Below are 24,776 nucleotides of genomic sequence, written 5' to 3' on the forward strand. Positions count from 1 at the left end.
GATTCCAGACGTAAATAAAAGGCATATATGTCTAAGTAGATAACCTTCTATGGACTGGTCCCCTGTGCACCACTGATTACCCCAAATGCCTTCCGATTATCCCCCTTTTAACACAGCTATCTAACAAAACCTGAAAATTCTGAGACAGTCACCTGACAGTTTAAAAAAAAAAAAGTAAACCAAGCTCATTATTTAGAAAGCCATCATTATAATGGAGGAGTCTGCATGCAAGAGGAGCGCCTCTGGAATTTTAAGTTCAATCTTAGAAAAGAGAAGACACTACTTAGAACTTAAGAAGTTGCCATACTGGGTCAGACCAAGGGTCCATCAAGCTCAGCATCCTCTTTCCAAAAGTAGCCAATCCAGATTACAATTACCTGGCAAGTACCCAAACATTAAATGGATCCCATGCTACTAATGTCAGTAATTTAATTGCACATGCCATAGAAAAACGTTCAACATTTATGAGTGCATATTTTTTGGATAGTTGCTTGTACAATTGCTATTTCAGCAGACATATCTTCCTTGATTTTGAAAATGATTATTTCCTGGAACATTTACAATTATCCAGAAATGTCTTACATTACCTCCAAAACAAATACACCCAAAGTTTACCTTCATTATGATATATGAATGTAATCCGCTTTGAAGCGCAGAAAAGCAGAACATAAATCAATCAGCAATTTGCATGTTTAAAAAAAAACATGAATATGTAAACTACTCAAGTAAGGGTATACGGTAAGAGCTTATAATGCAGACTCAATCTAAAGTCCTCATTTTAACAAAACTGATGGTTAGCATTTAAGGACCACCAACCTATATAACTTGTAAGAGATAAAGATAAAATCTCAAAAACTTACATCTAAAATATATTCCTGGATGACAGCATGAAGAATAATTGCTATAAGCATGTAGAAAAATACAGTAGCAACATCTTTGAGGCCATACTCATAGAAATGAAGAGATTCGTTCCGGTTATCTGAAAAAGAAAAAAATCACTTTTCAGCACAAAAATAATGATGAACTTATACAATGTTCAGAGTATTTGTTAAATGTATAAATAAGATAATAAATGAACATGCCAGCGCTGTGTAGAGCCATACAGATGGACATAAGTGATTCACATCTTAAGTTTTCTATTCCCTCAGCTTTGTGATAGTTGGGGATGAGGGAGTCCAATCATCACATAACAGCAACACTTAGTGGCCAGATTCAGGGCAGATAGTTGCCCCATGCTGAAAACAGCTGTTAAACTAAAATGAGAAGGAATATAAAGTATGGAAAAAAATACCTGGAAAAGTGTGCAATAATTAAATCTGATATTTTAGGTAATCAAACATCAGAGGACAGCAGAGTTGCTTACCTTAAAAGGTGTTCTCCTAGGACAGCAGGATGTTAGTCCTCACACATGGGTGACATCATTGGATGGAGCTTGGCACAGAAAACTTATGTCAAAGTTTCTAGGAGTTTGACTGGATATACTGAGCATGCCCAGCATACCCTAATCCAAGCATCCACACAGTGTACCCTCTTCAATCTCATAACATAGAATTACGATAAAAAATAAAAATCAGGAGAAAACCAACTATACGGGTTGGCGGGCAGGTTTCATGAGGACTAACATCCTGCTGTCCTAGGAGAACACCTGTTACAAGCAAGCAACTCGGCTTTTTTCTAGGACAAGCAAGATGGTAGTCCTCACACATGGGTGAATCCCTAACTACAGGCTGCTCCCCAACACAAAAGGAGACCAACCAGGTGCCAACAGGCACAACCACCATAGTGCTGTTGGTAACAGAGGTGAAGACAGCCTGAACCCAAACATTGGGCCCTAAGCAGGAGAGAGTTGGGTTCTACATCTCAAAGAGATTCCGGAGGGCAGACTGGCCGAATCTAGTCACGTCAGCCATCCCTATCCAGACACTAGTGTGATGCAATGTGTGGAGGGAACTCCACATCACAGCCTTGCTAATTTCCTCCACGAGAACTGCTCACAAGTGGGCCACCGACGTTGCCATGGCTGACAGAAAGAGCCTTGGCTTGACCCCCAAGATGCAGCCCCACCTGGGCATAAACAGAAGGAGATGCAATCTGCTAGCCAATTGGATAGAGTCTGTCTGTTTGGCAACAGCAACTCCCAATCTATTCCTGTCAAAAGAAATGAAAAGTTGGATGGACTGCCTATGCGTTTCTGTCTGCTTCAGATAGAAGGCTAAGGCTCTCCTGCAATCCAAACTGTGCAGAGCTTGTTCGCTTTGATGTAAATGGGGTCTGGGAAAGAATATTGGCAGGATGATTGACTGGTTAAGAAAGAAGTCCGTCACCACCTTAGGCAGGAACTGTTTACACACCCTATCATGATAACACTTGGTATAAGGTGGATAAGTCACTAAGGCCTGGAGCTCACTGACCGCCATCACAAATATGACCCTTCAGGTCAGGAGCACAGCATTTCAAAAGGAGCTTTCATCAGCTGAGCCAGCACCACATCGATGTCCCAAGACACAGCAGATAGCCTCAGAGGAGGCTTCAACTGAAGCAGGTCCCGCATAAACCGTACAACTATGGGTTGTGCAGAGATAGGCATACCATCTACACCATGGTTGTATGCGCCAATTGCACTCAGATGAACTCTAACGGAGTTGGATTATAGGCCAGTTTCTGAGAGGTGCAGAAGGTATTCAAACAGTTTTTGTGGGGGGCAAGAGAAAGCATCTAGGGCCTTCAGCTCACACCTCATGGAAAACCTCCTCCACTTTAGTATATAGGACTTTCTAGTGGAAGGCTTTTGAGAAGCTACCAGGACTCGAGAGACATTCTCAAAGATCAAGTAGCTTCAGGATTAACCTCTCAACATCCAGGCTGAGAGAGACAGGACCTGGAGGTTGGGATGCCACAGCCTGCCTTGATCCTAAGTGATAAGATCTGGCAAAGTGCCCAGATTGTTTGGTTCCCGGAAGGACAACTCTCAAAGGAGCAGGAACCAGACCTGTCTCGGTCCATGAGAGGCTATAAGGATCATAGTCCCTTGCTCCTGTTGCAGCTCAGAAGTCTGAGAATACGCATACAGAAGGACCTTGCCCCAATGGCAGGCAAAGGCATCTGAGGCTGGTTTGCCGTCTGACCTGTATAAGCAGCAGAACTGAATCACATTCCTGTTGCAGGGGGAGGGTCCAGACACCACTCTTGGGGCCTGAAGGCACAACTCAGTCTGTCCCCTACTACATTCTCCATACTGGCCAGATACATAGCTCAGAGCACCAACACCCTTGGCCAGGACCAGATCTGGACTGCTTCCTGACACAGGAGGAACGATAGTGTGCCTCATTGCCACTTGGCTGTCTGTCTGGATCAGGACACTTTTGTTGGCCAACCAATCTGTGAAAGCCCATAGAGCATTCCTAATCACCCTGAGCTCAAGGAAGTTGATCCTAACTATGCTTCCTGAGCGAACCATAGACCCTGGTTGCAGAACCTGCCCATATAGGCACCCTAACCCAGGTTGGACGCATCCGTCATAAGGACAATATGGGTAGGCGGTGTTTGGAAGGAGACTCCCTGTTCCAAATTCAAGAGAACAGGGAGAGACCAAGAGTCCTGGAGCAGCGGAGTGATCTGGATGCGAACCTGGAAGCCCTGAATGGCCTGCGCCACTGTGACCTCAAAGTCCATTGGGCTCTGTGCATGTGTAATCGTGCCAGGGGAGTAATATGGACAATTGCAGCCATGTGGCTCAACAGCCACAACAGGTGCCAAGCTGATAACTCCTGGCTCTGTTGAATCACTCCCGCAATGGATGCCAGCGTAAGAGCCCTGGTGTATGGCAGGAAGGCTTTCGCCTGAGCAGTGTCTAGCAGGGCTCTAATGAAGTCCAATTGAAGTGATGGGCTGAGATGAGACTTTGGGTAGTTAATAACTAACACTAGTGACGCCAACACCCAGATGGTCAAGCACAGGGATCACTCTGTCCCTGCCTGAGAATTGCTCTTCACCAGCCAATTGTCCAGATAGGGGAAAACTTGCACTCCCAGCCTGCAAAGGTGAGACACCATCATGGCCAGGTACTTTATGAAGACCTGTGGGGAGCACTGAGAGGAGAGGATCACCTTGCTGGTGGCTGAAAGGAATCAGTAAGTTTTTGCTTGGGACATTGTCTTTTTTTAAAAGTATTGGGGCAAAGTTAACTATTTGGGAATATTATTTAGTGGGTATGCGCTTTTAATAGTCAGTAAGGCAGTGAACAAACAAGTTAGACTGTTTGTATTTTTAAATAGTCAGTCAATAAGGCAGCTAGTATGCAGTAGGTAGTGTGTTTATTTTTAAAAGTCTGTAAGGCAGCTAGTAAGCAGAACTGAGTGTTTGTATTTAAAACAAAAACAACCCCCCCCCCCCCCAAAAAAAAAAAAAAAAAGTAGCCAGAAGCTAGAAGCAGTGTATACCTAAGTAAAAAGGTTGAAAAGTTCAGTTCAGTTACTCACCTTGGAAAGGTGTTGAGGTAGTATGATTTGGTTTGAATAGGTACCAACATCTGTTAATCAAGAGAGCAGCGAGTCACTCTGGCTGACTAACTGAAGTTAGACTATTTCCCAACCCTCCTACCCCTCGCCCACCCACCCCTAGCTCATCCTTTAATTTATAGGCAGGTGCCACTTCCACAAAAAAAAAAACAAAAAAAAACACTTTGAGAGTTTGATCAGACCCCTGTAGGCCACTACCAGACATATTGCAAATTTATTTATTTATAGCTTTTATATACCGACTTTGATACAAATCAAATCAACTGTTTACAGAAAACAAAGATCTTAATAACGGTAACAATTAACAAGAGGTAATAATTAGAGGAAGAGAAAAAAGTTACAATAAAACAAGGGAGTACAATGGGAGTTGGAAATGAGAGAGGGGGTATAAAACAATAGGTACTAATACCTAAATACGAGTGGGGATGCTTGTATAGTCTATCTCTGTACTATGGCATACTATGAGAATTTAGTGCTTGTTTAGGGGTTGAAGATGAAGTGTTGGATTAGATACTGAGTGGTAAAGCTGAATTTAAGCACAGAAAAAGGCTTGACTGAACAGCCACGTCTTGAGTTTCTTTTTAAAGGTTAGGAGACAGGTTTCAAGCCGAAGGTCTGGAGGAATGGCGTTCCAGATGGAGGGGGCTACCGTTGAGAATGCCCGATTTCTGATGGTTGATCGGCGCACTGTTTTGGTTGGGGGGCGTGTAAGGATCCCTTGTTGGCCTAGCCGTATAGTGTAGTTTTAGTGGGTGGAGAAGGTCGAGGGGGGTCTGATGGTGGATGCTTTTGTGAATGATAGTAAGTGATTTGTGAAGTATTCTAAAATTAACTGGGAGCCAATGTAGATCTTTTAGTATGGATGTAATATGTTCTCTCCGATTAGTATTTGTTAAGATTCTTGCCGCCGCATTTTGAAGCATCTGGAAGGGTCTTGTCGTAGATGCTGGGAGACCTTGTAGGATAGAATTACAGTAGTCAACCTTGGAGAATAGGATAGAGCTTGGAGAACCGATCTGAAATCGTGGTGGAATAGTAGAGGCTTGAGTTTTTGAGCACCTGTAATTTGTAGAAGCACTCCTTGGTCGTGTTGTTTATAAACTTCTTTAAGGTCAGGTGACTATCAATTATGACTCCAAGGTCTCTGGCTTGTGAAATTTGGATGATATTAGATGATTTTTGTTGGTGAAGACAGTCTTCTGGGGTGATAAGTAGTAATTCTGTCTTAGCGGTGTTAAGAACCAAGTTAAGGCCTGTAAGGTGAAGGTTGATTGTTTGCAGGTGAGTGTCCCATTGCTTGATTGCTATTGCCAATGAGTCAATTACGGGGATCAAAATTTGTACATCGTCGGCGTATATATAGAATTTCAGTTTTAGAGTAGTGAGCAGATGGCAGAGAGGGAGGAGGTAGATATTGAACAGGGAGATAGGGAGGAGCCCTGGGGGACTCTGAGTGGAGAGTTTGTGCGTGGTGATTCCTTGTTATTGATTTTAACCTTGTAGCCTCTGTTAAGGAATAAGTCAAACCATTTGAGAGCAGATCCCGTGATTCCTATATCTGATAGCCGATTTAATAAGGTGGAGTGATTTACTGTATCGAACGCTGCGGAGATATCAAGAAGTGCAAGCAGAAAGGAGTGTCCTTTGTCGAGGCCCAAGTAAATATGATCTAAGAGTGAAACGTGGAGGGTTTCAGTGCTGTGTGATTTCCAGAATCCGTATTGTGACGGATGGAGAATTTTGTGTTCTTCCAGATTGTTTGCTAATTGATTATTTACCACTTTCTCTTGGCTACAAAAGGTAGATTAGAAATAGGGTGATAATTGTTAGGGTCGTCCGGATCCAGGTTCGGTTTCTTAAGTATGGGTTTGAGAGTAGCCAGTTTGAGAGCATCCGGGTAGATTCCATATGAGAGTGAGCAGTTGCTAATATCTGCTAGATATTTAGAGATAGAATCCGGTATTAGAAGTAGTGATTTAGATGGTATTTGGTCTAGGGGGTGAGTGGAAAGTTTCATTCTTCTTAGGTTCGAAAGATTCCAACACCGCATCCGAGTTCGGGAGGAGTCAAGAGGTGGAGTATTAGGACTGGAAGGTAGTCTAGATAAAGTATTGGAGATTTTGTTCTGAAGAAGAGAGCTAGATCATTGGCTTTCGATTGGGCTTGGTCCTCCGGAATGGTGGAGGTGGCAGATTTAGTAAGTTCGGAAACGTAAGAAAAGAGATCCTTTGCGTCGAATATCAGATCATGGATTCGGAGGGCATAGAAGTCTCTTTTTGTTCATAGGGTAGCAGTTCTGTAGTAGAGGAGAGCAGCTTTATAAGAGGCTAGAGAGCTGGGGTTGGGGGTTTTCCTCCATTTCTTTTCTTTCTGTCTCAGGTCTTGTTTTAAAGAGTGGAGCTCCTTTGAGAACCACGGTTGTTTGTTTTTCTGGGACTGGTTGATAGTCTTTGTCGTATAAGGGCATAGATTGTTAGCTATGTCTTCTGTTATGTTTTGCCAAGATAGTATCGCTGCGTTAGGGTTTGATAAATCTAGGTTGGGAAGTTCTTTGATCAATGAGTTGCTGAGTATTTCTGAGGAGCAGGATTTCCTGTATTGTAGTGTGGTAAGTGGAGGGGGTGTAGGAGGTCTTCCTAAAATGGTCAGCCCATGGAACTGGGAGACATAAAGGAGGTGAATGCTGTGTGAGGCTGGAGTTAGTGAAGATGAGGTCGAGTGAGTGACCTGCTTTATGTGTAGGCTGGTTGATGATTTGTTTGAAGCCCATGTCTGTTAGTGCGGATAGGAAAGCTTCACAGTTGGATGAGAGAGGGTTGGCATCCATGTGTAAGTTAAAGTCCCCTAGGATGATGGCAGGGGTATCCGGAGTCAGGTGTTTAGCTATAATTTCCACCAGAGGTGAGGCATCTAGGTCTAGCAGACCCGGGGGGGGGGGGGGGGGGCATATGTGAGGAGGATTTGGAGTGATTTGGATTTGAACAGGCCTATCTCGAGTTTGGAACTAGTATTGATAGGGTGAAGGGTGAGGTTCATATCTTTTTTGGCCACTAAAAGGAGAACTCCCCCTCTTTTCTTTTGTCTAAGAATTGAGATGACATCATATAAATGGGTGGGAAGCTGATTTATTAAGACTGAGTCCGATTTAAGCCATGTCTCTGATCGCACAAATGTCTGGTTTGGAGTCCAGCAGGTAGTCGTGTAGAATGTGGGCTTTCTTGGTGATCGATTGAGTGTTGAAAAGTGTTAGTGTGAATAAGGCGAGGCCCAGGAGTTGGGTGAGGGGAGAGATCAGGATCGGAATGAGGGTTTGTTTTGGTGCTGCATAGGCGACGGCATCCTAGTGGAGGAGCTTTGGTATAGGATGGGTATCTTTGCATCTTGAGAGGAAGCAGTGAGAGTTTATGTCATCGAGAATTGTCACTGGTGTTTCTGTAGTCGAGTGGTGCCACGGGTAGATAGGTGGTCTTGAGGTCTTGGCATATCAGCGATGGCTCAATACTGGATGTTTTTCAATCGTATAAGGATGACTATTTTGGGATGCTGGGGGGGGGGGGCGGGGGGGGGTCTTGGCGGGAAGTACTGTAGGGTGCTAGTTCTGGCCCTGGGACTTAAGAGGTAAAGGACTGAGTGCCGAAAAGGGGTTCTGGTAAGGAGAGGGGAGTTGGCTCAGCTTGAGTGCTAGATGGATGCTGGGGTCAGCTTGGGAAGGGGTGGGGGTATGCGAGCTAGGCAGGGCGATGAAGGTAGTGCTGAGCAGCCGTTGGGTACGTATGTTGTCTGCCTGTCCGGAAGGTTAGAGGGAGGTAGTTGGTGTAGAAAGCCGGATCGGGAGCCTAAATGCTAGATTGTGTTGCAGTCAGGGGAGTTTAGGAGGCACTACGGTGCCGAACGAAAAAGTGCACAAATGGGCCTGCCCCTTTGTCGCGCTCCTTCGGCACACAATGCACGGCACGCGGCGCCTAGTGGCCGTGCAGGTTTAAAGGGGCCGTCGGGACTGTCCCCCAATTGGCTGCCTCGCGGCCTTAGTTGATTGGTTCGCTGCCAGCCCGGAGGAGGGCCGAATTAGACAACTTAGTTTCCGGCCGGGGAAGCAGTCTCGCGGTCGGCGAAGTGAGCGGCTGGGGTGAGAGTAAAGATGAGGCCTTGCGCCGGCTGCGCAGGCCTAGCACGCTCCCGGTCTGGTCCCAGCACAAGAAGAGGAAGAAGAAATCTCTAAAACATTTATAGGACGTTAGATACATTCCTACTCCCATAGCAACCTAAAACTTAACTAGGAACTGATCAAAATTGAGATGAAGGCAGCAGTCCAGCAGCAAGAGGGGGGGCTTCCCAGTCTTTTGCATCGAGTGTCACATGTATGATTTTTTTACCCACCGGTGAGAAGTTCTACATGTGCATGCCATGCAAAGAGCTCCTGGCTCTCAGAGAACGAGTCCGATCTCTGGAAGCTAGAGTGGCAGACCTGGAGGAGCTGAGGCAGACAGAGATGTATATAGATGAGACCTTCAGGGACATAGTAGCAAAGTCCCAACTTCAGACTGGCAGCCCTGGTGCAGCCTTGGAGGAAGATGGTCTCATGATTGGAGAGCATCAACCTGGTGTAGCAGTAAAGGATCCTGCAGCAAGGACCTGCTCTCCAGGTGATGCACTGTCCTTTCGAACCGAGGATATCTCCCCAAGGCCTACTCCCCAGGAGGGAAGGGTTAGGTCGGCCATCATAGTTGGTGATTCGATTATTAGGAATGTAGACAGCTGGGTGGCTGGTGGGCGTGAGGATCGCCTGGTAACATGCCTACCTGGTGCGAAGGTGGCAGACCTCACGCGTCACCTAGATAGGATTTTAGACAGTGCTGGGAAGGAGCCGGCTGTCGTGGTACATGTGGGCACCAACGACATAGGAAAATGTGGGAGGGATGTTCTAGAAGCCAAATTTAGGCTCTTAGATAGAAAACTTAAATCCAGAACCTCCAGGGTAGCATTCTCTGAAATGCTCCCTGTTCCACGCGCAGGTCACCAGAGGCAGGCAGAGCTCCGGAGTCTCAATGCGTGGATAAGACGATGGTGCAAGGAAGAGGGATTCAGTTTTGTTAGGAACTGGGGAACCTTTTGGGGAAGGGGGGAGTCTCTTCCGAAGGGATGGGCTCAACCTTAACCAGGGTGGAACCAGACTGCTGGCGCTAACCTTTAAAAAGGAGATAGAGCAGCTTTTAAATTAGAACAAAGGGGAAAGCAGACAGTCGCTCAGCAGCGCATGGTTCGGAAAGAGGTATCTTCAAAGGATACTAATGATGCATTAGAATTAGGGCATCCCACAGTGAGGTTCCAATAATAAGAAAAGTAGTCCAAGTGCCTGTAACTAAAAACTCACCTGAGCTAAAAAATTCTAACTTATCCCTATCAATTAAAAAGCAGAATGAAAATACAAACAAAAAAACAAACTTTGAAATGTTTGTATGCTAATGCCAGAAGTCTAAGTAGTAAGATGGGAGAATTAGAATGTATAGCAGTGAATGATGACATAGACCTAATTGGCATCTCAGAGACATGGTGAAAGGAGAACAACCAATGGTGAGATTACTTACCTGATAATCTCGATTTCCTTAGTGTAGACAGATGGACTCAGAACAAGTGGGTATAGTGTGCTCGTGCTAGCAGTTGGAGACAGATCTGATGTCAGCACGGGTACATATACCCCCACAGGAAGTGAAACAACTCAGTAATCTTCCTTGCAAAAGCTGTTATGGATATATGTGTACTGACGATCAATGAAATAGTGAAAACAGGATTCCCCTGACCGATTGATAGTAGCTGGAGACCGCCAGCATTCCCAACCGGAAGGCGTCGACACCTGGCAGAGTGGACACACTCATGTAAGAAGTGATAAGGCTTACCTTGAATCGGTAAAACCAATGTAGACAGGCAGCTGGGCGGGATGCTGAGTCCATCTGTCTACACTAAGGAAAACGAGATTATCAGGTAAGTAATCTCACCATTTCCTGTCGTGTAGCCAGATGGACTCAGAACAAGTGGGATGTACAAAAGCTTTACTTCCGGACTGGGCGGGAGGCTGCCTGAGGACCGTGTAAGACTGCCCTCGCAAATGCTGTGTCCTCCCTGGCCTGGATATCCAGACAGTAGAACCTGGAGAAGGTATGGAGGGAGGACCACGTCGCCGCTTTACATATTTCTGCAGGCAACTGCATCCTAGATTCTGCCCAAGATGCTGCTTGGGCTCTGGTAGAATGGGCCTTGACTTTTAGAGGCGGTGACTTCCCGGCCTCTACGTAGGCCGCTCTGATGACTTCTTTAATCCAGCAGGCGATGGTGGGCCGAGAAGCCGCTTCTCCTTGTCTCTTCCCGCTGTGCAGCACGAACAGATGGTCAGTCTTTCGTACTGTTTCTGTCATGTCCAGATATCTGGGCAGCAATCTGCCAATGTCGAGATGGCGTAGCAAACGCCCGTCTTCTGATTTCTTCAGACCTGCCGTAGTCGGCAAGGATATGGTCTGGTTGAGGTGAAATTGTGAGACTACCTTAGGCAAGAAGGATGGAACCATGCGAAGATGGATAGCCTCAGGAGTGATTCTGAGAAAGGGATCACGGCAGGACAGTGCTTGTAGCTCTGAGATGCGGCGTGCTGAACATACAGCCAGCAAAGTGAGAGAACGGAGAGACAGGCCCCGAAGGTGTCTGAAGGTGGATCCCACGAGGAAATCCAAAACAATGTTGAGGTTCCACAAAGGCACTGGCCACTTCAGTGGCGGACGAATGTGCTTAACTCTTTTCAGGAAGCGAGAAACATCTGGATGCGTGGCAATGATCTTGCCATCTCTCCTGGGACCATAGCAAGACAGCGCAGCCACCTGAACCTTGATGGAGCTTTGGGATAGACCCTTCTGAAGCCCATCCTGCAGGAAATCCAGAACAATAGGGATAGTAGTCGCATGTGGATTTGTGCCATGAGTGTCGCACCAGGCTTCAAACACTCTCCAAATCCTGACATAGGTGAGGGATGTGGAGAACTTGCACGCTCGGAGGAGTGTATCTATCACTGGCTCAGAGTAACCTCTTTTCTTCAGTCTAGCCCTCTCAATGGCCAGACCGTAAGAGAGAATTGAGCCGGATCCTCGTGAAGGATAGGACCTTGACGTAGCAGGTCCCGGAGCGGAGGCAGGAGAAGAGGCTCCCCTGCCAGTAGTCTTCTCATGTCCGCGTACCAGGGTCTTCTTGGCCAGTCTGGTGCCACTAGAAGAACTAGGCCCCGGTACTTCCGAATCTTGTGGATAAGGGTGCCCAGCAGGGGACACGGGGGAAAGGCATATAGCAGGGCCCCTGGGGGCCATGGCTGAACCAGGTCGTCGATCCCTTGAGAGAACGGATCTTGCTTGCGGCTGAAGTATCTGGGTACTTGAGCATTGGACCTGTCCGCTATTAGGTCCATGTCCGGAATCCCCCAGTGATCCACAATCATATGGAAGGCTGTGGGCAACAGCTACCATTCCCCCGGATTTAGGCTTTCTCTGCTGAGGAAGTCTGCCGTGGTGTTGTCCCTTCCGGCAATGTGGACGGCGGAGATGTCCTGAAGATTCGCCTCTGCCCAAGCCATCAGCAGGGCTATCTCGAGGGACACCTGTTGGCTTCTGGTTCCGCCCTGTCGGTTGATGTATGCCACCGTGGTGGCGTTGTCCGACATCACTCTGACTGCTCTGTTCCTCAGTCTGTGAGCAAATTGCAGGCAGGCTAACCGGACTGCCCGTGCCTCTAGTCGGTTGATGTTCCACCCCGACTCTTCCCTGCTCCACCGTCCTTGGGTGGTGAGTTCTTCGCAATGTGCTCCCCATCCGCTCAGGCTGGCATCTGTGGTGAGCAGAGTCCACGTGGGGGAGGACATCTTTGACCCCCTGCTCGTGTGGTTGGACTGCAACCACCACCGTAGCTGAGTCCGTACTCTGGCTGGTAGAGGTAGATGCATGGAGTAATTCCGGAAGCGGGGGCTCCATCGAGAGAGCAGGGAGCGTTGTAGAGGTCTCATATGGGCCCTTGCCCAGGGTACCACTTCCAGGGTGGATGCCATGAGACCGAGAACCTGCAGGTAATCCCAAGCTGTGGGCCGACTGGCTCCCATCAAGGACCGAAGACGCGTCTGAAGTTTTAATCTTCTCTTGGTGGTGAGACTGACTGTGTCTGCCTGGTTGTCGAACTGGACTCCCAGATATTCCAGAGATTGGGAAGGCTGTAGGCAACTCTTGTTTAGGTTGACTACCCATCCCAGGCTTTCCAGAAGGGCGATCACTCTGTTGGTAGCCCGATGGCTCTCCTCTTGCGATTTCACCCTGATCAGCCAATCGTCTAGGTAGGGATGGACAAGGATTCCTTCCCGTCTGAGCGCCGCTGCTACCACTACGATCACCTTGGTGAAGGTCCGCGGCGACGTGGCCAGCCCGAAGGGCAAAGCCCGGAACTGGAAGTGGCGTCCCAGCACCTTGAAGCGTAGGTAGCGCTGATGATCCTGGTGAATCGGGATATGCAGGTAGGCTTCTTATAAATCCAAGGCCGTGAGGAATTCTCCTGGCTGTACTGCGTTCTTGACTGAGCGCAGCATTTCCATGCGAAACCTCGGGACCCGTAAGTATCGATTGACTGACTTGAGGTCCAATACGGGCCAGAAAGTGCCTTCTTTCTTGGGTACCATGAAATAAATGGAATAATGCCCAGAATTCATTTCCCGTGCAGGTACCGGGATTATGGCTTTCAAGGACAGGAGCCTCGCCAAGGTAGCTTCCAATGCTGTCTTCTTGTGGATCAGACACGAAGATTCCACAAACCTGTCCGGAGGTAGATGATGGAAGTCCAGAAAATAACCCTCTCTGATGATAGCGATGACCCACTGGTCCGCCGTAATCTCGACCCATCTGGGGTAGAAGAGGGTTAACCTGCCCCCCATGGCCCCGTCCCCCAGATGGATCGGCTGAATCTCATTGGGAGGCGTGGCCGGGCCCTGAACCCAAGCTGGCTCCCCTCTTCTACTGCTTGGGCCGAAAGGACTGGTTCCTGGCCTGAGGTCAGGGTGCCTGATAGCGACCCCTATAGGGAATGAAGCGTTGGGAGCTTCTGCCTCTGGAAGGCCTTGGAAAGGCGCGCTGGTTCCTTTTGAACCTGTCTTCCGGCAGTCGAGGTATAGGAGAGGCACCCCATGTGCTGGCCAGTTTATCAAGGTCGCTTCGGAACAGGAAAGAACCCCTAAAGGGCATTCTGGTGAGGCGTGTCTTCGAAGGAGCATCGGCTGATCAGTTCCGTATCCAGAGCTGCCTCCTGGCAACTTCAGAAGATGAGATCCCCTTGGCTGTTGTACGGACTAGGTCGGATGCAGCATCCGTGAGGAACGAGAGAGCGGACTCCATGTCTGCCGCCGGAGCATTGTTCCTGACCTGTGACAAACAGGAACGTGTCACCACTGTGCAGCAGGTTGCGATTCGCAAAGACAGAGCTGCCACCTCAAATGTCTGTTTCTGGATGGCATCCAGTCACCGGTCATGAGGTTCCTTGAGGGCCGCCCCCCCCCCCCCCCCCCCCCCAACTGGAATGGTAGTGCGCTTGACCACCGCGCTAACCAAGGCGTCCACCTGAGGGCACGCCAGCATCTCCTTGATTGCCGGATCCAGGGGGTACGTGCCTATCAGGCCCCGACCCCCTTTGAATGAGGCCGCTGGTGCAGCCCATTCCAGATCTATCAGTTGCTGTGCGGCTTGCAAGAAGGGAAAATGGCGGGCTGTAGGACGAAGACCTTCCAGCAGAGGGTTCTGTGTAGATGGCACCGTAGTGCTGGGGCCTGTAATATCCAACTCCGCCAGGCACTGAGATACTAGGTCGGAGAGATCTTCCTTGGGAAAGAACCGCCTCATGGTTCGATATGGCTCCATCCCCGAGGGAAGTTCCCCCTCTTCGGAGGGTTCTGATTCAGTCTCCGAGACATCAGGGTCCACCTGAACCGGACTGCCCGGAAGCAGGTGTGCTTGCCCACGATAAGGACGCGAAGGTCCCGGGGCAGGATCCACTGGAGCAGCAACAGGAGCAGCAGCAACAGCAGGGCCTGGACGGGAAGCTGATTGCATCTGTACAAAGGCATGGATCCCCTTAAAGAGATCCACCCAGGAAATGGAGGTGGTCTCAAGTCGTCGGGGTACCAGGTCCCCCAGGATTCCAGGTTGTTCGAGACTGCCTGCGAGATCCGGGGTGGCCCCTGGGGAACTGTCAACAAACCTCGGTTGAGACTGGTCCTGGCCCGAGGGTCCCACTGCCTCCTCACATTGGGCACAAAGGGAGTCTGGTTCCTCGCTGTGCGTGGCTCTGAGCTGGCATGCTGAGCAGAGGCCGAGAGCTTTCACGCCGGAATCAGGAGGCGCCGCCGCCGGGGACACTGGGGCATTCGATTGTTCCATTGCGCGCTGAAGAATATGCGCTGAATAATATGCGGCAGCAATATGCGCTCAATACAATAAGCGCTCAATAATATGCGCTCAACAATAAGCGACAGCTATATACGCTTAATACAATATGCGCTCAATAATAAGCGGTCAGCAATATACGCTAAATACAATATGTGCTCAATAATATGCGGTCCGCAATATACGCTCAATATAATATATGCTCAACAATATGCAATATACGCTCAAATAAGAAGCGCTTAATACGATACAGGCGCCTATCATGGGCGCTCAATACCTGAACAGGGCCGACAAAATGGCAACCTCCACGGCGTGCCGCCTACAGGCAACGCCGCCGATCCTCGAACTTCGGAGACCAAAAGTAAAAGTTGTACACACCTTACCTGATCCTCGGCGCTTCCCGGCTGAAACCCGGGCGGTCTCCGGCTGCGGGGGGAGAGGGGAAATACCTTCACCGCCGCGCTTGAGGAATGCACCCGCTGCCTCCCAAGTCCACGCCGGGACTGAGGCGCCTCTTAGCCCGACCCAAGCCCTTCCTGCTCGGGGGCTTGGTCCCTGCCGAGGGATCACGGAAATCACCTCGGGAAACTCAACTGGGGGAGGGACCGAATGGTATCACCGCAGGAGTGCGGGGCTCGATGTTCCTGTAGAAATTTAGTAAGTAGAAAGTAGAAAATAGAAAGTAGATTGGAAACACGCTCAGCGAGCGTGCAGGCTCTCCAAACTGCTTTGGAGACGAAAATTACTGAGTTGCTTCACTTCCTGTGGGGGTATATGTACCCGTGCTGACGTCAGATCCGTCTCCAACTGCTAGCACGAGCACACTATACCCAGTTGTTCTGAGTCCATCTGGCTACACGACAGGAAATGGGACAGTGCTATACCGGGCTACAAACTATATCGCAATGACAGAGAGGAGCACCCAGGAGGCGATGTGGTACTTTATGTCCGGGATGCAAGAGTCCAACAGGATAAACATCCTGCACGAGACTAAATGCACAATTGAATCTTTATGGGTAGAAATCCCTTGTGTGTCGGGGAAGACTATAGTGATAGGAGTATACTACCGTCCACCTGGTCAAGATGGTGAGATGGACAGTGAAATGCTAAGAGAAATTAGGGAAGCTAACCAAATTGGTAGTGCGGTAATAATGGGAGACTTCAATTACCCCAATATTTATTATTATTTTTATATACTGACATTCGATCTGAGATATCACATCGGTTTACATTCAGGTACTGTAGGTATTTCCCTATCCCCAAAGGGCTTACAATGTAAGTTTTGTACCTGAGGCAATGGAGGGTAAAGTGACTTGCCCAAGGTCACAAGGAGCGACAACGGGACTCAAACCCTGGTCTCCTGGTTTGTAGCCCACTGCTCTAACCATTAGGCTATTCCTCCTCCCCCTGATGTGTCTCTCTAGTGTGTCCCGATGATACATTTACCCCCTGGGTAAAGAGATAAAGTTCCTGGATGGAATAAATGATAGCTTTATGGAGCAACTAGTTCAGGAACAGACGAGAGAGGGAGCAATTTTAGATCTAATTCTCAGTGGAGAACAGGATTTGGTGAGAGAGGTAACGGTGGTGGGGCCGCTTGGCAATAGTGATCACATCTTCTGGCAACAAATTGCAGAGTTTAATTGTGCGTTGAGTGAAAAAGAACTTTCTCCGATTAGTTTTAAATGTGCCACATGCTAACTTCATGGAGTGCCCCCTAGTCTTTCTATTATCCGAAAGAGTAAAAAACAGATTCACATCTACCCGTTCTAGACCTCTCATGTTGAGACTCCTCTGCTGACCAGGTTCCCTGAGTCTGTAGGTTGTTGACATGTGCTCCCCAACCTAGATTGGAAGCATCAGTCATCAAGATTATTTGAGGTTCTGGAGCTTGAAAGGGCAGACTTAAGTAGATAGGACTCCAGGATCCACCACGCCTGTGAGAGACGAAGTCACCTGGTGATGTGGACAATGTTGGACATTGGATGATGTGACTGCGATCACTGGGACTTTAACGTCCATTGATTTACTCGCATGGCTAGAGGTTACATTAGAGTTACATGGAACGAGGATGCCATATGCCCCAGCAAGACTAGTAGAGGACAAGCCATTGTTGTTTGACGAGAACTTATGTTCTGCGCCAACGACGCCAGTGTGTGAGCTCGGTCCCTGGGAAGAAAAGCTTTTGCTTGGATCATGTCGAGATCTGCTCTGATAAAGGAGAGGAACTGAGACTGAATCAAGTGAGATTTCTGATAATTGATTAGAAATCCCAATGAGAGTAGTAGTTGCACTGTAAGGTGGAGGGAGTGAAGAACTCCTTCCGATAACTGAGCTCTCAGCAACCAGTCGTCCAGGTAAGGATAGACATGAATGCCCAGTCTTAAGTATGCAGCTACTACTGCTAGGCACTTCGTGAACACCAGAGGGGCTGATGCTAGGCCGAATGGGACGACCTTGTATTGGAAATGTTGGTTCCCTACAAGGAAGCGGAGGTATTTTCTGTGAGACGGGGTAATTGCGATGTGCATGTACGCATCTTTTAGGTCGAGAGAGCAAAGCCAATCCCCCCCTGCTCGAGAAGTGGAAGCAAAGAGCCCAAGGTTACCACTCGAAATTTCTCTTTTCGAAGATGTTTAAGGCCCTTAGGTCTAATATCGGGCGAATTCCTCCCGTCTTTTTTGGGATTAAAAAGTATCGGGAGTAGAATCCGTGGTCCTCTTTGGGCAAGAGGAATGGGTTCTATAGCATTTGCTTGCAGCAGGGAGGATATCTCCTGCTGCAGTTGAAGACAGTGGTCGGTAGAGGTCCACCCAGGCCAAGGTGGAGTATCCGACAGAATGGAAAGGAAATTTAGATGGTAGCCTTGAGCGACAACTGCTTGCACCCAGCGGTCGGTGGTGATGGTTAGCCACTTGGTGGAGAAGTGGCATAAGCGGCCGCCCACAGGTAGATTGGGCAATGGAGGATGACCATTGCTCTGAAGTCGGGAGCCAAATCCCATTGTAGGAGCAGGTTGGGAAGGAGCTTGAGCTTTCTGAGCTCGAAGCTGGCGCGTCGTAGACTTCTGGAAAGGCCAGGACGGGTGACCTTGAGACGCCGATGGATAATAGTGGCCTGCAAGGGAAAGGAGTATGAGAGTTGCTGGAAAGGGTAAGTAAAGGTGGCTTTTTAAGTTTATTTTTCTTGATTGACTGCCATTGTAATTACTGGGAATTATGCAATGACTGCTGTTTTGAAATATTTTGATATTTGGACATGTTTTAATATTTTTATGAGTTTTTAATTGTTGGATGTTATTCTGTTCATCAGCTGTTTTGTAACATTTATTAGTATAGCTTTACAATTATTTTATGTGGGGATCTATAGCAGTTTGGCTTATTCTGTTTTCCTAATAGGAGGTGTATTAGTGTTTAGGGCCTGGTTTAATATTTATAGTATTGCCTTTTCATAGATAGGGTTGTTACTGTTTGCATGTGTTCCATAATATAGGTAACTTTGTGCGGATTAGTATGGGTGCATTATTGCAGATCCTGGGACTATGTTAGTTGCTATATTTCGCTTTCTCCAGGTTTGCACTGCATGCAGAGTGGCTTTTTTGGGTTTCCATTCCAGTTTCTGTCTCCATATTTATAAATTGTGGGTTTTCTGTACTTGAAGGTCAGTTCTGGGTGTGTGACCGAGATGAGGTATTTTACTAGCATGAGGCATTTGTATCAATCTTATTTGTCGTGTTTTCTCAATAGGATATGCATTAATGGTAAATTACTGTCTTTTTATAAGGAAGGCTATTATGCCTGGTAGTAAAGGGAGTTTGTTTTGCTTTTACTGGGATGTCATCAGAAGCAGAATATCTTTTTTTGTATGGTGAGTTGTACAGGGTTCTGCTCTGCACCCATTGCTGGCGGTCGAGAGGGTTATTATGGATGCAGAGTATATGTTTACATTTAGCCCCGTGAGTCACATGTTTAGTGTGTCATGCATGTTAGAACCATCTGTCAGGTATGTCCCAGCTGAAAAAAGGTTGAGAACCACTGATCTACACCATGGTGGTATGCAATTGCACTAAAATGAACTCTGACAGAGTTTGTTTTTAAGCCAACCATGTATCTGGCCGGAATGGAGAATGTGATAGCAGACAGACTGAATCTAGCTTTCAGACCACACGAGTGGTCCCTGGACCAGGGGCTAGCGAATCGGATTTTCTGCCTCTGAGGAAGCCCAGACGTAGGTCTGTACACATCCCCCTGCAACTGGAAGGTACCTCTGTTCTGCTCCCTGTCCAGGTCAGATGGCTAACCATTGTCATTGGGGCAAGGGTCTTCTGTATGCATATCCTCCGATTCCCTTAGCAGTGAAGACTCTCTTGAAGCTTCACAAGCACAGAGGTACTATGATACTCATAGCCCCTCACTGGCTGAGACAGGTCTGGTTTCCACTCTTGCGGGAGTTGTCCATCCGGAAACTTATCAGTCTGGGGACTTCCCCCTATCTCATCATGCAAGATCAAGGTAGACTACAGCATCCCAGACTCCAGGTCCTATCACTCACAGCCTGGATTGTTGAGAGGTTAATCCTGCAGCCACTTGATCTTTCTGAGGATGCATCTCGGGTCCTGGTGGCTTTCAGAAAGCCTTCCACTAAGAGGTTCTACGGGCTGAAGTGGAGTGGGATGTGAGTACAGGCCCTAGATCTGTTTTCCTGCCCCCCAAAAAACTGCTCGATTACCTTCTGCACCTTTCAGAGGCCAAGCTCCGACCCCAAGGTAGATGCATCCATAATAAGCACAATTTGAGTAGGGAGACTCCAAAAGGAAATACTCCATTCCAATTGGAAAAACCTGCCACCAGGACAAAGAGTCCCAGAGAGACAGGGTGACAAATGCAATCCTGCAAGCTCTGAGTGGCTACACGCCACTGTAACCTCGGGGTCCATTGGGCTCTGCGCAAGTGTAATCATGACAAGGGAGTAACATGGACTGTCGAGGCCATATGACCCAATAGCCTCAACATGTGCCAAGACGATGCCGGCTGGCTCTGTTGCAACTCTCCCACACTGGTCAAAGTGACGGCCCTAGCTTGAGCCGTGTCTAGCAGGGCTCCGATGAAGTCCAACTGAGGTGATGGACTGAGACTCTGGGTAGTTGAAAACGAACCCTAGTGACTAACACCCGAATGGTCAATTGCATGGACTGGATGGTCTCTGCCTGAGCCATGCACTTGACCAGCCAATTGCCCAGAAATGGGGAAGCATGCACTCTGAGTTTGCGGAGGTGCACCACAGCCAGGCATTTTGTGAAGACTTGTGGGGCACACACGAGCCCAAACGGCAATACCCAGTACTGGAAGTACCGTTTCCCCACCACAAATCGGAGATACTTCCTTTGACCGGGGAAGATCTCGATATGGGTGGGTGGGTGTGTACTTTAGGTCAAGGGAGCTTAGCTTTTGCAAAAGGGGGATCAAGGTGTCCAGGGAAAGCAGAGATGCTTACCAGTAACAGGTGTTCTCCCAGGACAGCAAAATGTAGTCCTCGCATATGGGTGACGTCACTGGACGGAGCCCCATCAGGGAAAACTTTTCTGTCAAAGTTTCAAGAACTTTTGACTGACACACTGGCCATAATCTCTGTAGCCACAGGGGTCTCCCTTCAGTCTTGTTTGTAGCAAAAGGTGCGAGTGAAAAAATAAAATAATAAAACGCGTCTGACCCAACTCTGTGGGGTGGCGGGTGGGTTTCATGAGGACTACATCCTGCTGTCCTGGGAGAACACCTGTTACAGGTAAGCAACTCTGCTTTCTCCCAGGACAAGCAGGATGGTAGTCCTCACATGTGGGTGATTAGCGACCTACAGGCTGATTCATATTTGTTTGGACCAATAGCGTACAACTTGTGCAACAGGCACAACTGGTGTACTGTTGGGGAAAATGAGGCAGCCTGAAAATCACAGCAGATTGGATGTGGAAGGAGTTGGGATTATACTGGAAATAAGTTCAAGACTGATTGGCCAAAGGCAGAGTCTTGATGTCCTTCCTTATCCAGGCAGTAATGTGCTGCAAATGTGTGGAGAGAGCTCCATGTTGCAGCTTTACAGATCTCAGCAATCGGTACTGAAATATAGTGTGCTACCAAGGTTGCCATGGGGCTCTTACTGAGTGCACCTTCACTCGTCCCTGGAGAGGAAGGCCTGCTTTGTCATAGCAGAATTCAATAGTCTGCTAGCCAATTGAAGAGAGTTTGCTTGCCCACTGCAACTCCCGGTTTGTTTTTATCGAAGGAAAGAGTTGGGTGGATTTCCTATGGACTGCAGTGCGGTCTAGATAAAATGCAAGTGCACGTTTATAGTCCAATGTGTGTGAAACCTTCTCACCCTGGAGAGAGTGGGGCCTTGGGGAAAATGTGGGTAAAACTATAGACTGATTTAAGTGGAAGTCAATAACCACCTTGGGAAGGAATTTAAGGTGAGTACAGAGGACCACTTGGTCATGTAGGAACCTTGTATAGGGCGAGTATGTGACAAGTGCTTGTAACTCACTAACCCTTCGAGCAGATGTAATGGCTACTAGGAAAAGGACTTTCAATGTAAGAAAATTAACATCGCAGGACTGCAAAGGCTCAAATGGGGAGCTCATGAGCCTTGTAAGCACTACATTCAGGTCCCACTCAGTGACTGGTGGCCGTAGAGGGGGCTTCAGTTGTAGTAGACCCCTCAAACCTACTCACAATGGGGTGCGCTGTTACCAGGGCATCCCCAACTCCTTTCTTGTACGCTGAGATGACACTTAGCTGTACCCTCACCGAAGAAGTCTGGAGACCAGAGTCTGAAAGGTGCCAGAGATAGGCTAATAGAGACGGAGTAGGGCAGGAAAAAGGGGTTGATACCTTTTTGCGTGCACCATATGGTAAATCTATTCCACTTACAACGATAGGATTTTCATGTGCAAGGCTTTCGTGAAGCTAGAAGCACTTGAGAGAGATCAGCTGAAAGGTTGAGCGGTTGCAGGATCAAGCTTTCAACATCCAGGCTGTGAGGGATAGGGTCTGAAGGTTCGGATGGCATAACATGCCTTGGTTCTGAGTTTTGAGAGTGGGTGCTACGCCCAGGCGAATGGGTTCTCTGATCGAGAGGTTAAGAAGCATGGGAAACCATACCTGTCGAGGCCAATACTGGGCTATGAGTATCATTGACCATTTTGTCCTATTGCAGCTTCACAAGAGTTTTGGCTATCAGCGGTATTGGGGGATATGCATATAGGAGACGTGTGATCTAGGGGCGAGCAAAGGCGTCCATGGCTAACTGGTTTGGTTGTCTGTGCAGGGAGCAGAATCTGTCCACTTTGTGATTCAGTTCGGATGGAAAGAGGTCTATTGTTGGTTGACCCCAGCGTTGGAAGATTCTGGTCATTACCACAGGATCCAGAGGCCACTCGTGGGGATGGAACTGTCGGCTGATGCTGCTACTACGTTCTGAATGCCTGCCAGGTAAGTGGCCCGGAGATACAAGGAGTGTGCAAGGGCCCAGGCCCATATCTGCGTGGCTTCTTGGTAGAAGAGATAAAAGCCTGTACCGCCCTGCTTGTTCAAGTACCACATTACAACTGTGTTGTCTGTTTGTATGAGAACAGTCTTGTGTGAAAGGCAGTCCTTGAATGCATATAGAGCATAACGTATAGCTCGAAGCTCTAGGAAGTTGATCTGAAACGTTGCTTCGAGCTGTATCCAAGTACCTTGAATTTGAAGATTGTTCACATGAGCTCCCCAACCCAAGTTGGATGCGTCTGTGGTTAAAGTTACTTGTGGAACTGGTTGCTGAAAGGGTAGACCTGTTAGCAAGTTGGCTTTGTTCGTCCACCAGAGAAGCGATAAACGTAACTGGTGGGTTACTTGAATCTGAGATTAAAGTGGTTGATTAGCTTGGAGCCACAGATTTCAAAGTCCATTGAGTTATTCTCATGGCAGCCTGGCCATAGGAGTGAAGTGGACTGAGGAAGCCATGTGGCCCAGTAACGTTAAGAATTGATGGGTTGAGGCTGTTTCCTTTGTGCGCAGAGATGTAGCTCTTCTGGTGAGTGTGTCTGCGCGGTCGAATCCCAACAAGTTTAGCAGATTGATAGTGAGCTTGAGAGCTCCTTGTTTGGACTGGCTCTTGATGAGCCAGTCGTCCAGGTAAGGAAAGACGTGTTTGTTTTTCTTGTGTAGATGGGCCGAAGCCACTGCTAGGCACTTTGTAAATACACGGGGTGCAGAGGCAAGTCCAAAAGGCAGGACTCAGTACTGAAAGTGTTGATGTCCCACTAGGAAACACAGGTACTTGCAGTGATGTGGGAATATTGCAATGTGAGCATAAGTGTCTTAAGGATCCAGAAAACAGAGCCAATCTCCTTTTTGGAGAAGGGGAAGCATGGTGCCCAATGACACCATCCTGAAATTTTCTTTTTGTAGAAATTTGTTGATATTGCGGAGGCCACCTCATTTCTTTGGAATGAGAAAATAGTGAGAGTAGAAACCTCTGCCCTGCTGTGCCTGGGGCACAGGTTCCACAGCCCTGGTGCCCAGAAGGGTGGACAGTTCTGACTCTAGAAGATTTGTGTGACCTTTGTGTATCCACAGTGGATTGGGTGGTGATTCCGGGGGTACCATGGAGGAAGTTTAGATGGTATCCCTGGGTTATAATGGATATCACCCATTGGTCTGTAGTAATGTTGAGCCAGTTGTTTATGAAATGGTGAATTTGACCTCCTACTGGCAAATGTGCATCTGGATTTGTGGAGCGGCTGCTGTTCTCTGGATAGGTTTCAAAATCCAGAGGCTTGACCTGTTTGCAGTGGTGGTTGAGGCCTGGATGTCTTGGGCTGTCGAGGATGTGCTCTGAGATGGCCTAGTTGGCCTCACATGAGATGCAGGTGGATAGTATCTGTGTGGGCGATAAAATGGTGTTCTAGGATCCCTTCTAGTGGATCTTCTTGCAGAAGGAGGGGCCTCGGTAGTCACTGTGATAATTGCCGCAGGGTCTCATTATGGTCTTTTAATTGAGCCACTGCATCTTGTCACCCAATATGTTTTCACCAGTACATGGCAAATCGGCAAGTTTTCCTTGGACTTCAGGTCTCAAGTCAGAGGCTTTTAGCCAGGCCCATCTCCTGGCGCTGATTCCTGTCGCTGACATGTGAGAAGCTGTTTCAAAGGAGTTGTAAGCAGCACAAACCTCATGTTTCTCAGCCTCAAGGCCTTTCTGTAGTATGGCGTTGAGACTATCTTGCTGTTGTCGGGGAAGAGAGTCGGCTATTTCCTGAACCTGCTTCCAGAGATTCCTTTGATACTGTGTCATGTAAAGTTGGTATGCAGCTATTCGTGACACTAGCATAGAACCTTGAAATATCTCGTGACCCAAGATATCAAGGAAGTTTTGGTCCTTGCCAGGAGGTGTTGAAGAGTGTGGTCGCAGTCTTCTGGCCTTCTTTTGGGCAGACTCAACTACAAACGACTGATGGGATAGTTGTGGTTTTTGGAATCCAGGAATATGATCAGATATGTTGCATCTGTCCTCTTATTTACTGGCTTAACAGCACAAGGATGCTCCCAGAGACGATGTTGCAGATCCACTAGCACTTTGTGTACAGGGATACCCCATGACTTCTTTTGGAGGATCAACAAATTGGAGAACCTCCGGTGTTTTATGATGTGTGTCCTCCTCTGTAATTAGATCAAAAAGGGAATTCTCGGACATCTCCCTAACAAAACTGGCAGAGGAGAGAACTTCTGGGGGAGATTTTCTCCTTTCTTCCGGAGGAGATGGTTCTGATAAGATGTCC

The 24,776-nt window shown here is 48.0% G+C and overlaps 1 protein-coding gene across 1 annotated transcript in view; it reads right to left on the reverse strand.

Annotated features, from left to right (window-relative positions):
• Positions 1-24,776, reverse strand: part of LOC115097484 (translocating chain-associated membrane protein 1-like) — a 233,511-nt gene that overhangs the window by 120,901 nt on the left and 87,834 nt on the right. The window contains exon 3 of the mRNA XM_029613374.1: positions 861-979. Coding sequence (XP_029469234.1) covers positions 861-979 — 119 coding nt within the window. The remainder of the gene's footprint in view (positions 1-860; positions 980-24,776) is intronic.

This window comes from Rhinatrema bivittatum, chromosome 8 (assembly GCF_901001135.1).
Source record: "Rhinatrema bivittatum chromosome 8, aRhiBiv1.1, whole genome shotgun sequence".
Classification (NCBI taxonomy): Eukaryota; Metazoa; Chordata; class Amphibia; order Gymnophiona; family Rhinatrematidae; genus Rhinatrema; species Rhinatrema bivittatum.